We start from the raw sequence: 13939 nt of genomic DNA, 5'->3' as shown, positions 1-13939 counted from the left end.
ATATATATATATATATATATATATATATATTAGTTCCTGTTACGCGTGCAAGGAGCATAGGACCACTAATTTATTATAACAAAAAAAAAATTATAATAATATAAAAAATAAATTATAATTTTAAAAATAAAAAAATATTAATTAATTAAAAATAAAAAACAAAAATAAACAATTATATCTAAATTACTAATAATAGAATATAATATAAAAGCAAACTATTTTTCAAAGTCAAATTATTTGAAACGATCTTTAGTATTTAAATTTTATTATATTAAAATAAAAGAGAAATAATAAATCCAAAAATCAAATAATAAAAATAATTAATTAAAAATAATAAAAAAGCACAACAATAAAAAATAATAAGTAAATAAAAAATTATAAAATTCAAACTATTCAAATTATTTTAAATAATTTTTATAATGGAGTACCTAATGAATTAAGGGGTTAGGTGGGTTTCAAAGTTTCAAAAAAATAAAAATTACCTTTCTGTTTAAATTCCAAAATTAATATATACAAATCTAGATTACGTTGCTTGGTAAAATTTTAGTGTTTCCTTTGCCAGCCATAACACAATGTGTTTGTTGTTCTACACTCCTAAAAATTATTTTTTTTTTTGCAATATAATTGTGGACTAAAAGTATTGTGGATTACTTTTGTAAATTTCATTAAAATAAATTCATACTTTTGTATACATATTTACATAAATAAATATTTGGGTATAGAATATAATATTAATGCATATCACGTTGGTACATTTCTATTTAATTAAGTATATTTAAGTTATTATAAAGTGTTGGTGATTTTGATTTGAAAATTAGTAACAAAATCATTTTAGTTGAAAATTTTGTGCACGTTTGATTTGATTTTGAATATTTTGTATGTATTTATGCGCTTAAAAGTAGATTAAGGTGCTTTTTAGAGTGCTTCTTCATATTACTATTTTATACGTAGCTAAAGAGTGGAATTGGAAGTTTCATGGTGAGTATTGAGTGATTCATCTAATGAGCGCAGCTAGTGCGTCTAATATGTGTGGTGAATATTTTTGATTTTCGAAGTATTACTTTATTCTAATAATTTATGTTATTTAAGTAAAATTGTGCTCAAGTAATGTGTAGTGATTTTCGAAATAAAAGAAAATTTGAAAATAAAGCATTTTAATTTATAAACAAATTTTAAAGCACATAAAAAATTTAATAAAACAAAAACATATGTTTTGGAATTGTTTATAATTAGATTTCATAAATATTGAAATTTCGAAGTTATATTCGAGTGTGTAGTTCCCAGTTACAAAAAGCTGAAATAGTGGTAATGCGCCTAAATGTATGCATTTTTTAAGTTAAAATTTAAAAAACAAAGGTATAACCTTAAGTTTTTTAAAATCATTATTAAAAAATAAAAAAATTGGTAAAAAATGTAAAACTTTTTTAAATCATTTTCATAAAATAAAACATTGGTAAATTTTTTTTTTTAAATCATTATTAAAAAGAACACATTGTGAAAAAAATATTTTTTTTAAATCATTATTATAAAATAAAACATTAAAAAAAAATAAATTAAATGGAATGAAAGAAAATAATACGCATTTTGTTGTTTCAAAATTTGTTGTTTATGAAGGAACTGTTTTTCTTGTATGTATGTACAAATTTCGGTTTGAGTTTCGAGTATAAAATATTGAACAAAATTATACTTAAAATTAGAATAAAACTGTTTACAGAAGAATATATAAATTATACAAAATCATATTTAAGTCTAAAAAAAACAAAGTTTTGAATAAAGTAACATTGTTTCGAGAAATATGTTAAACACAAACAATTATTTTTGGCATACAGTTTTAAATAAAAGCAATTTAAAAGAATTTTTTTTTCGAAGTCTTTAAAATCATTAATGAACAACAATACCATAAGTTGGATAAAAGAGCTGCGCAAAAAAGTTTGCTTTCTTTTTAAATCATTTTATCATCATAAATAATAAATTTTCAAATAATTTGTAGAAAAAAAGTTAAAATATATAACAGCTTTGATTTCAAAAAAATTGTATAATAAAAGTTAAAACATAACTGTATAAAAAACACTAGTATTTAATACATATTTTTTCCATGGCATTTGACTAATTGTGACAAATATGTAAAAAGCGTAAATGGAGGCTTTACAAAGACAACACCACACTTAATTGTACATACATATGTATAGACTATACATAAATATATATATATGAATTCCACTATATTAATCACTATTTTGTTTACATATTTGGTGAAATACAGTTTTACAGTTAGTATTATGACATTAAACAGTGGTTCTGATACTTTACTTTAAATACATTTATGTACGTTAACAACGATACTAGCACGTGTAAAATTCATATATATTATCGATTACTTTGAGTTTCTATTTTCTCTTTTTTTGATTTCACTATTAAATATTTAGATGCTGCATTTTAGAAAGTGTTGTTATATTATATAAAAGCTTTTATTCTGGAGGTGGTGATTGAATTTGGCTGGAATTATTGTGCATGAAACAATATGAAAAGGAACAGTTGGTTCCCGTCCTCTTCAGCACGCTTATAACATATGGTACATACATATTTATAGTATATGCTATGTACTATATTTTTTGGTTAGTTATTTCTAGTCATTAGAGCGCACTTTACGCAATGAGCCACGATTAAATTTACAAATCGACTCTAGGAGTGCCGAACGTGTGGGATCACCGCTTTGTTCGGTGTCTGTGGAAATATTTGGTGTTGATGCTTGACGTTCGATATTTGCCAAAAAAGTTATTTGTTTTGTAGCAGAATGTTGTTGTTGTTGTTGTTGCGACTGCTGCTGCTCTTGTTGCTGTTGTTGCGCTTGTGCATGTTGTTGCACAAATGGAGTAGGTGGTGGAGCTTTGTAAGTAAAATGAAAATGATATATTGTTGTTGTTGTTACAAAAAATTACTTTACATACATTTTATGTCCGTGTTGGAAGCAGTAGAAGGCGCTGTATTCACCTCCTTTGGCATATGCATACTTAATACGCTGTCCGTGCGTTCGAATGGTGCGACGCCAGCGGCAAAAGTGCCAAGCGCTGCCGAGCCACTAGCGGCGGAAAGTGATAAACGCCCATTGCCCGCTTGCAGTGAACCTTGTTGTTTCAGTTTTGACTGTTTATGCTCAAGTTTCTTTAAAAAAATTAAATCAATATTAATATTAACATTCAAAATAATTACATACTAACGTAAAAAAATAAATGAAATATTAATATTAAAAAAATAAAAATTTATAAAAAACAATTATATTAAAAAATATAAATTTTTAAAACAAAAAATTAATTATATGAAAAAATATTAATTTATAAAAAAAATAAATATTAAATTAAAAATACGAATTTATTTAAAAACAAATTACCGCTCTCTGCTTCGATTTGCGTTTCTCCTCCTCGGAGCTCATCATCTCCTGCACACGCACAATACGTTTTTGATTTTTAACAGATTTTTGTTCCTCACGCAGTCTTAACTCAGCTTTCAGCGCGGCTTGCTTTAAAAACTCCTTGGCATTTAGTGAGAGTTTAAAATGCGTTCGCCGTGAATCTTCATTGCAACAACTAAACCCGCCAGCCGCACTACTAGCATGCTGCGCAAAGAATTGATGGCTAATGAGTTGCTGTAGCGTTGGTAAACCAGCTCTAACTGACTCTTTTGACAGTATACTCTCCAAGAGGTTCTCTACAGTAGCATTAAATATATATTAAAATTGGGCAAATCAACGACATTTCTCGTAAAACTTACTTAAAGATTCTGGACATTCGTTAATTTGACGCACTACCGATTCCTGCAGTGGATAGCCCATAGCCATTTCGAAGAGCACATGTCCAAAGCTGTACACATCTATAGCTTCGACAGAGTGGATTTTACTGTGCTGCACAAAGAAAGGTCGATAGAATGCGGGTACGCCTAAAACGTAATTCTCGATGTCCAATAATTTTACGCAATCGTCAACGATGACAATATTGCCGGCATGTAAGTGACCTGTTGGTTTTGACAAATTTTATAAAATGCGTATAACGGTATTTCAGCCAAATACATACCATATGGATATCCTTTTGAATGTATAAATATTAAAGCCTCCAGTATTTGACGTCCATAGATCGCTACTTGTTTCATGGTTAGCGCCGTTCGGCCCTTTGGATTACCGTACTTACTAAGGAATGGATTTTTTGGCGTTGCCATACATAATATATCCTTCAATGTGCCTTGTTTATAAAATCTGTTGAAAATAACAAAATATTAAAAAAGTAACAAACGTTGAAAAATGAATTATTAATGTATGTCTCACCTACGCACAGCTATACAGCCATTCTCGTTGTGTGCCGCATACACGATTGGCTCAATATGTGGATGCTGTAAACCTGATAGACTCTTCAGTATGCCACTCATTTCCTTTTCGTCTATATACTTATCGGGTCCATATTCGATCCATTCTAAAACAAGCTCAGACGGATCTAAATTGCCACCATCTATTGAGCCACTACTGCTACCACCACCCCCACCACCATTACTGCTCGACGCAGCAAAGTGTTTGCCTTGATGTGTTTGTGAGCCACTTTTTACGAGTAACTTGTTGCCAGTCTTTTCTGGTGGCTTCGGTGATACTTTGAAGTAATGTTTGCGTAAACGCCAACCTATGGGACCAAGTGTGCCGCCCAATGTCCAAATACCCTCGCTGCGTAAACATAGCATAGCATTTTGCACTGCTTGATCTAAGTGGAATAATATTGTTGTTGTTATTTTATTAATGAATGTTGTTGAAATATTGGATTTAAATAATTAGTGATTACTGTCTTAATTTTTTCGATTATTACTCACGCGTGAGGAATATTTCTTCATTACCAATCATATCATTTGTTTATGTAACTACAACATAATTTTCATATAACTAATTTTTATTTAATCTTTATGCTTTAAGTTTTAAATTAACGACTCATAAACAAATATACACTGTTATTACTCAGAAAGCAACAGATGCGCATAAACGATATATATACACACGTTTGTACATACCACAAGTATGACGTGTTCGTGTTGACACAAAGGTCCCCCCAACAATCACGCGACATACATACTTCCGTTCACAAGACAATGTTCGTGTATACATATGTAATTTTCCATACTCAGGAGCATGGCACTTAAATGTGTATAATCCTTCAAACAATTCATGGCGTGTATGTACAAAGCTATGTACATATGCCAGGCTATCTCATGTGGGACTGGGTGCGCCTCATTACATTACACTAATTTTATAACATATATCCTATTAAATTTAATGACACCCAAGCGACTGCTTATGTTAGGAACAATACCACTGCCTGTGTGTATATGTATATAACAACGTGGGTAATTAATTATAAATGATTTAGTAGTGTAGACATTTAAGCACTTACCATGAAAGGATTGCGAGTAACTGTCCGGATCGACGAACCGTTTGGCCGGCAATGACGATGCCAAAATGGGATTCATTAGTACTGTATTTATGTAAACCTGTAATGCTTGTCTTCTTTCAGCTATGAAGTCTGGCCGCATATTACCAAAAAGCCTTTTGCCTGGCATGGGCAGATCGATACCAGATATGCAGAGGCATTTGTGCAACTCAGCGAAGTCATTGTAGCGACGCAAAATCTTCCAACAATTTTCTTTATTTGCGCCACGCTGCAAACGCAATAAATACTCCTAGAATGATGAGATAAATTTTAAAATATGTGTGTATATAGTTGTGTACAATTTTATGTTCTTCAATTGTATGCTATTTGTTGGCATTGCGTTTACCACCACCCCAAATTTCCACCTTACGGCGTCACTTAATATTGATTTTTCTATCACTGTTACACTTGTACAAATCTAGTTCTATACAGACATATCTGAACATATGAAGTCTCATATGCTTGTGGTAAATGTTTGAAAATATGATTTTTCCAATTACCGTGTGGCCGTTCACTTCCTGTGCTGTCTCAATTACGCAAATTATCGCCTGTGTGTCATCGAGTTTGTGTCTATAACCGAAGGGTCTTTCAAATATTGCCATTGGTCTTCCAAATAGTACTCCTAGAATGTGGATCCATTTTCAATGCATACAATCCATACCAAGCGCACATCCGCCGCCGACTATCGCTATTCTCTTTTTTCACTGACCCGTTAAAATGTTAAAGTATTGGCGTACGATTTAAAAGGAATTATTAAAAAAACTTGATTGGAAATTTTCACTATAACACCTGCTGACTTAAATGTGTAATCACTTCTGTGAACAATAGCTAATTGACTTTGTGAATGGGTCTACATTAAAAAAAAGAAAAAAATACAAAGTATACATGCTTCCTCTTTTCATTGCATTCACAATTATTTTGATAAAAGATTTTTCTATAAATATTTCAATGAACTCATCAGAACAATTTTATTCTAACAGCCTTTAATAAATAACCTATTGAATTGTGTCGCAGAAATTTATTTAAAAATTGTTTTCAAAAATAGAGCAATAATTGAAATGTGAACAAAGATTTTCCGGTAACACTAAATTAAGCGCGATATTTTCTCCAAGTGGCAATCTTGTTGGAAGTCAGTCGGTAAAGAAATTGCATGATAACATAAAATTGCAGAAACAAGTAGGAAACTGTTGTAAATAGTTTAATAAGTTGCTATTTTTAATTTGTACACATTTTGTGGAAGCTATATTAAAGATTAAACTCTACAAAATGTCTATCGGTACAAGTGCTCTGCGTACGCAGCTTATGGCGCTCGCAAATTTTTCGGGCACACACAAAGAGCAAGCAGACAAGTACCGGCAACTGCTAGTAATGGTGCTCAACAATACAGGCAGTGAACTTGTGGACACCTTAAAGCTGTTCGTGGAAGCCATAGTCAATGAGCATGTCAGCTTGGTCATTTCAAGGCAAATACTTAATGACGTTAGCAACTCTTTGTGCAAATTGTCTGATGAAATTTCGCGACAAGTCTCACATTTTACGCTGGAGAAGGTGCAACCGCGTGTGATATCCTTTGAAGAGCAAGTAGCCGGTATACGGCAACATTTAGCCGATATTTATGAGCGCAATCAACTTTGGCGTGATGCTGCTAATGTGCTGGTTGGCATACCACTAGAGACTGGCCAAAAGCAGTACCCAGTCGGTTATAAGCTCAAAACATATTTAAAAATTGCTAGTCTCTACTTAAAGGACGATGATTCTGCCCAAGCTGAGTTTTATATAAATCGTGCATCCTTGTTGCAAACTGAGACGACTGATGAAGAGTTACAGGTGAATAATTAATTTTATTTTAAATACAGAAACATACTAATTAAAAACGGAATTCTTTTGTAGGTGCTTTACAAAAAATGCTACGCTCATGTCTTGGACTATCGTCGAAAATTCATTGAGGCTGCACAACGCTATAACGAACTGTCCTATCGCAAAACGATGAGCGAAAGTGATCGCATGGATGCGTTAAGAAGTGCTTTAATTTGCACTGTATTAGCTTCTGCAGGACAGCAACGCTCACGCATGTTGGCAACACTTTTCAAAGACGAACGTTGTCAACAGCTACCAGCCTATTCTATACTTGAGAAAATGTATTTAGATCGCATAATTCGACGTTCGGAATTAAAAGAATTCGAAGCGTTGCTGCAACCGCATCAAAAAGCTATAACCGTTGACGGCTCATCTATACTGGATCGTGCTGTATTTGAGCACAATTTGCTTTCTGCTAGTAAACTCTATAATAATATAACATTTGAGGAACTGGGCGCATTACTTGATATACCAGCTGCAAAGGCTGAAAACATTGCTTCGCAAATGATTACCGAGGAGCGTATGAACGGGCATATAGATCAAATATCCGGTCTTGTGCATTTTGAGAGTCGTGAGGTGTTGCCACAATGGGATCGCCAAATCCAATCGTTATGCTATCAAGTCAACTCTATTATTGAAAAGATCGCAGCGGCTGAGCCGAACTGGATGACAAATACATTGGATACTTTGAACTGATACGTTTAAATGATATATCTTATCTTATACACACGAGACATTTTCAAAAAGATATGTTTGTTTTTGGGTTTAAATATTTTTTTGAGACGGCCTCATATTTCACATTAATTTAATGAAAAATAAAAATAAAAAACCGGAAAAAATACATTTTTATATTATAATTGAATTTAAAAAAGGTTTTGATTTTGGATATTTGGCATACATTTGCAAACGTTTAATAATTGCTTTAACCTTAACCTTAAAAAATAATCGTCGCCCTTCAGCAGTTATAACAACATATTAGGAAAGGCTAAGTTCGGGTGCAACCGAACATTTTACACTCTCGCTATTTATTGATGTAATTTTATTAAGATAACACACAATTTGACCCATATACTCGTATTCGGCATAAAGTCCAAGGGAATAACGAAAATCATCATATATAGTATATGAGGGCTGAAGTAATTCCTGAACCGATTTCACTCATTTTCACCACACACTATTGTACATTATACACGCTCACTTAATTTTCCTAAGAGATCTCACATATTAACCGATATACCACCGTATTTTTGAAAAGCCTTTCATTAGGTATATTGGAGCTAGGGGAAGTTATGGCCAGATTTTAACCATTTTTTGATACAGAGACACACTATTAGAAGAAAAACATTCCCTCTGAATTAAATTAAGATATATGAGAGATTTATAGGTTTTCGGATTTCAATGGCAATGGTCCGATTTCGCAACCCTCTTACGGTCCAAAGAAACATGTGTATCAAGTTTCATCAAGATATCTTAGTTTTTACTTAAGTTATCCGTTGCACGTACAGATGGACGGACGGACAGATAGACATCCGGATTTCAACTCCTGATCATTTTGATATACATAACCCTATATCTAACTCGTTTAGTTTTATAACTTACAAACAACCGTTATGTGAACAAAACTATAATACTCTCTTAGCAACTTTGTTGCTTGAGTATGAAAACAGCTCTACTAGAATAACATCAATCGCCAGAAAAGTATTAGAGAGCATGTTCCCTTTTATATATATTTCTAAAAAAAAATAATGCTGCGATTTGTTTTTTACTAATTTATATTTCCATTTATTATATATTAATTAGCCTTAGGCTAGACATAATTTTAGTGTCTGTGGATAATTTAAAACTTGTTTAATTTTTTTTTATGTAATTTACAATAGTTAACATCCACTTTGTTCGTTAATTCACACTTGTTACACAACTAAATAGAGTATGTATGCATTTGAAAAGTTTTCTATTACTATATATTAAGGTTTTTTGTTTTTTTTTGTTTCTAATTATTTTTCATTATTTTTTGTACATTTTTAACAATTCAAAAAAAAAAGTATGCTATAAGATACACTGTACTAAATTATATGTATATATCAAACATGGTTTGACAACCCGCTTTATGTATTAATTTATGTATATATTATGTAAATTGTAACTAGTCATTAGTATTGTGCTGCCATTCTGCTTTTTTCCTTCAGTTGTTATTATTCTCTTTTTTTGGTAGTAACTTTCTTAATAAATATGAATAGTAAACGCATTAACAAGCTGTCGTTAGTTACATATGCATATTTTATATTAAATAATTCATTATTTAATAAAGCCAATGTACATAAAAATAAACTAAATTAGCGTGAAATAGAAAATTAAACAATTTGCATTAACAAAGCGTATACGAAGTGTGTCGGCACGAAGCTGTGAACGTGAGATGTGTTGGTCACTCGTTCACCTATGTACGCTTATCTAAAAGTATTAACAGTACAGTTTTGCTAGTTTTGCTACATATGTAAGGGACTAAACTTCGTTGAGTGTTGCAGTTGTTGTTATTGTGTATGAATAGAATAAGTATGTTTGTATGTGCGCATGTAGTAGTTGTGTCACATAAACCGTTTTGGAAGTCAATGCATCAACATAACACAAGTCTTATATATACAAATACAACAATATTAATTCATTAATATGCGCGATATCATCCCTGCGTATTTGAAGCCGTCGTCTCCTCATTCAACTCTAATTGCGTTAATGTGCGCACCACAGCGCCACGGTTCATGGGCGTCAGACCTTGACATATGCTTACAACAGCATCTAAAGCAACATGCGGGCAATCCTAAAAGATAAACGAGAAATATTATTAATATAAGTAAATATGTAAACTGATAAAAGTAAAAATGATAGTACCTCCAGCATTTCGGTGATTTTCGAGATTATAGCATCCTGTTTCACAGCGTTAATATTCTTGGTGACAAGTGAATCTGGTCGCTTCTGTTCCTCATACCAATGCACCATCTCCTCGTTTTTATCCCAGATGTACGCCTAAACGGAGAGAGAATTGAAAAAGTTACTTCATGTCACTGATTCATTCACTGATTTTAATTGAATACTTACATCCATGGCACCACGATCCTCCACCAACCAGCGTCGCAACATTTGTTTTGCTTGACCCACCGATAGACTCTCTTGCTCTTTGATTATCCGCTTTATGAACGCATCCTCGAGCAGCAAACGACGCAAGCGCCAATACAGTAGACGTCTAGACTCGCGCCATGGTATAATTTCGCTAATACATTCCTTCTCCAGCATACGTTCGGGTGTGTCATGCAGATCGGCAAAATGCACGGCCACCGTGTGGTAAACGTGCATCAATTGTGAGATGCGTGTCTTTAGTTTCTCCTCAACGACGGCAGCTTGGATTTTATCACCGGCAGCGATGAGTTCTTCCAACTCTTTCTTGAGCTGTGAATGACGAAAAAAATAAAACAAATAAAATAAAATAAAAAATAAAATGAAAGAAAAAAAATTAAAAATAATAATAGAGAAAAAAATAACAAAAAAATAAAAAAGTTGGTGGCGCTAACTCACCGCAATTGTCGTTGTGTCCAAGCGATGGATTGTCTTCAACAAATCCTTCTCTTTGTACTTGATCTCGACTATACCCTCCGGCTCCAACACACCACCGCGCGCCTCTGGATCTGCATAGGTCTCCATGTAACGTGGATTAATTAGCGAATCCAAGACGGCCCAGGCACCACCACGCAACTCGGCATTTGGCGGCAGATAGACAATGACCGGCTTTTTGTATTCACGCAAACCATCCACAATGTAAGCGCCGAATTTGAGAATCTGCTCGTACATATCTTTCATGCCACCGGAGAAACCACGCCAGTTGGCGAATATAACCAATGGCAACTCTTCGCGTCCGAAATCTTTAATGGCTTGCGCTGTCTTATATGCAGAATCTGGATACCAGACTTGTCCAGCTTGTTGAAGTGTCTAAAAGGTGAGAAATTCAATTAAAATCGAATTGTTTTTGTTGCGAGCGCCGTTATGCTTACTTTGGCTTCAGAGTCTAAATTAGCGGGATCTGCTGGCAATTCCACTTCAACCGTACGCGTTTCAGCGGCAATAACACCAACCGGCACACCACCCAAGCGAGCGCGTCCCGTTACAACGGTTTTCGCCCACGTCGACATAATCTCAGCCCAACTGTCACGATCGAAGAAACCATTCTCCCATTCATTGGGATTAACTAAATAATGGTGCGAATGAGAAAAATTTGAAATACATTATACATACAACAACAAACAAAAAGAAAATAATAAGAATAACAAGTATGGGCAGAACCGAAAATTTGGTACACTCGCATTCAATTATTACCTGGATTTACGCGTCCAGCCAACATCCATCTGGGGTCATATGGCGATTTTGTTGGCATAAAATCTATAGAACGATCGATGCGATCGTTTGGCAATACAATCGGCAAATCACAACCGATGTATGCTGGAATGTATGAAAGCCATTGCAGTAGCGTATACACACCGTCGAGATCCAAGGCTGTTAACGGTAAATAGTTTGCGTTAAATTTGCATATAACAACAACAAAAAATAAAAACAAAATCTCGAAATCTACCTTCAGTCTTATGTGTGACACCGTTGTTGTACATGATCTGCACACCACCCAATTGATTATTGGAAGCGTACACTTTGCGACCAAGCAACTGTTAAATAAAATAAAATAATATATATAAAAATGACGCCACGTTAAAAATGAGCGCGCAAAGAATTTGAACAACCCACCTTATTGAGCGCAGCATAACCAGTGAGAATAATGTGTGAATTATCAATTTGTATGACACGTTGACCCAAACGAACCAAATACGAACCAATACCGATGGTACGGCACGTCACCATTGACATTGTGACAATTTCGTTATACGCCTGCGATGTCTCGCCAGCAATCAGACCGGCATAGCGTAAATTCTCCACACCCAAACTGTCCTCCTTGCCGATGATGTCGGTGATCTTGTAACGCGGTTCACCCTCATCTTCGATGAGTATGGCGCGCACGGAATTCAAATTGGCGATTTTCGTGTAATCCTCGGTGGTCAAGTAGAGATATTTGAAACCCTTGTCCGGCTCTTCGGGATCTTCCCATGCCACCTTAAACATTGATTTCACCTCCTCGGCCAAACCGATACGTGCACCACTGTTCACCGAAATGTAAATCTGAAATGTTAAGCAAGCATTTCATTTATTAAGAAACTCTCTCAAGAGAGTAAAAAAAAAAACAGGAAAAATTTAACTTACCCTAGGCACCTTTCTGGCGCGTGCCAATATCGATGCTTTATGGAAGAGCACATCTTCTTTGATGCCGAAAGAGCCCATAAACGATGTCAAGTCATTGGCAATCACAACCATTTCACGTCCCTCTGGGTACTCGGGTGTGGCCAGCACAATGCGCCAGGCAACCATGCCACACTGTATTCCGAAAGTAATTGGACAATATTAATGTCTTGAAATTTAATATGAGGTCATGAAATACTCACATTATTCTCGCCTGGTAAGCGCTGCATCTCAACGAGATTATCATCATCCAACACCAGTTCCATGCACTCCAGCAAAATTTTGTCCGGTATTCTTATGTCCACGGTGGAGCGTGCCTTCGAGTATTCCTTCCAATGGCGCTCTGTCATTTGACGGAACATATCGGGTATATCATAGGCATATGTGGTGCCGTTCTGTTGTGCCTGGAAGCGTTTTTGTTGCAGGAAATCTTTGGTCATGTAAGGTGTAGAAATCGGATGCCCATGTAGTGAGCCCTGCTTTTCGCCGTAGGCCTTGAATTTGATCTAATAAAAAAATGGAAATATAAATTCGTTAGTATTCATAAACTCAAGCCTGAGTAGACATGCGCGCTACTTACAATGCCCGTATCTGGATCTGTGACCTCTGTGTACATGGCAATGTCTAAAAAGTAACCCGAATCGTTGGCAATGCACAAGCGTATGGCCTGTGTAGGTGATTGTGGTGATTGTCTGATCAACATTTTAAGCTCAGCTTGCAACACACGCAGTTTCCATAGACGTGGTCCGTAGCGCATGATCATTTTGGTAACGGATTCTTCGATTTTCGCCGGATCCATTATAACGGTTGGCACGAAATTGAGGAATATGTGATTGCAATCGGTGCGTTTGGCATGCGGATGTGAGAAGGCCACTTCCAACTCGTCCATTGATTCGAGCAAAACACGTTCGCCTTCGTTTTGTAAATATTCAAATGACGCTTCCTTTACGAAAAGAAAAGATAAAGCGGGGTTTAATGACAAATTAAAAAAATATTTCTTTAATATATTCGATAACTACCTTAGTGATCAGATCCGAATGGCGTATAATGGAGCGTATGAAGAAACGATAATCGGTGACCTCTTGACTCTTTGAGCCCTTGGCCTTACCCAAATAGAGATGCATTTTTTGATTTGCCGTCGGCAAAGCTTCCAGTTCATATGATTTCATGCGATTCAGTTCGAGTTGGAACGCACAAGCGGGCTCCAAGTGGCGGTATATTCTGTCCTCTTCGAAATTGTCACGGGCACGGTAAGTGAAGAATTTCGGGAATTGGCGTCTACAATCAAATACAAATATAAT

The 13939-nt window shown here is 34.6% G+C and overlaps 3 protein-coding genes across 7 annotated transcripts in view; 1 reads left to right on the top strand and 2 right to left on the bottom strand.

The window, feature by feature from the left end:
* Window positions 1-921: 921 nt before the first annotated feature.
* On the bottom strand, window positions 922-6277 carry LOC105217379 (PX domain-containing protein kinase-like protein). The gene is made up of 8 exons (XM_011192348.3): window positions 5957-6277; window positions 5421-5706; window positions 4316-4739; window positions 4068-4246; window positions 3769-4008; window positions 3389-3705; window positions 2949-3162; window positions 922-2886 (listed from the first exon to the last, which is right to left on the bottom strand). Exons 1-8 carry the CDS (start codon window positions 6056-6058, stop codon window positions 2627-2629), a joined length of 2022 nt encoding a protein of 673 aa, XP_011190650.2. The 5' UTR covers window positions 6059-6277; the 3' UTR covers window positions 922-2626.
* Window positions 6278-6437: 160 nt separating this feature from the next.
* LOC105217380 (COP9 signalosome complex subunit 4) lies at window positions 6438-9997 on the top strand. The gene is made up of 2 exons (XM_011192349.3): window positions 6438-7283; window positions 7347-9997. Exons 1-2 carry the CDS (start codon window positions 6723-6725, stop codon window positions 8007-8009), a joined length of 1224 nt encoding a protein of 407 aa, XP_011190651.1. The 5' UTR covers window positions 6438-6722; the 3' UTR covers window positions 8010-9997.
* LOC105217381 (acetyl-CoA carboxylase) overlaps window positions 9068-13939 on the bottom strand; it is a 26875-nt gene continuing 22003 nt past the window's right edge. For all 5 annotated transcript variants that reach the window (XM_029043538.2, XM_029043537.2, XM_029043536.2 and 2 more), the window contains 12 exons: window positions 13658-13916; window positions 13219-13581; window positions 12842-13144; window positions 12603-12773; window positions 12093-12521; window positions 11926-12013; window positions 11673-11849; window positions 11351-11544; window positions 10878-11288; window positions 10404-10751; window positions 10197-10331; window positions 9068-10125 (listed from right to left, as the gene is read on the bottom strand). In XM_029043538.2, the coding sequence (XP_028899371.2) occupies window positions 9988-10125; window positions 10197-10331; window positions 10404-10751; window positions 10878-11288; window positions 11351-11544; window positions 11673-11849; window positions 11926-12013; window positions 12093-12521; window positions 12603-12773; window positions 12842-13144; window positions 13219-13581; window positions 13658-13916 (3016 nt within the window). In that variant the 3' untranslated portion in view covers window positions 9068-9987. The remainder of the gene's footprint in view (window positions 10126-10196; window positions 10332-10403; window positions 10752-10877; window positions 11289-11350; window positions 11545-11672; window positions 11850-11925; window positions 12014-12092; window positions 12522-12602; window positions 12774-12841; window positions 13145-13218; window positions 13582-13657; window positions 13917-13939) is intronic.

Source organism: Zeugodacus cucurbitae, chromosome 6, assembly GCF_028554725.1.
Source record: "Zeugodacus cucurbitae isolate PBARC_wt_2022May chromosome 6, idZeuCucr1.2, whole genome shotgun sequence".
In the NCBI taxonomy this organism is placed as follows: domain Eukaryota; kingdom Metazoa; phylum Arthropoda; class Insecta; order Diptera; family Tephritidae; genus Zeugodacus; species Zeugodacus cucurbitae.
This window is presented reverse-complemented; position numbering and strand designations above follow the sequence as displayed.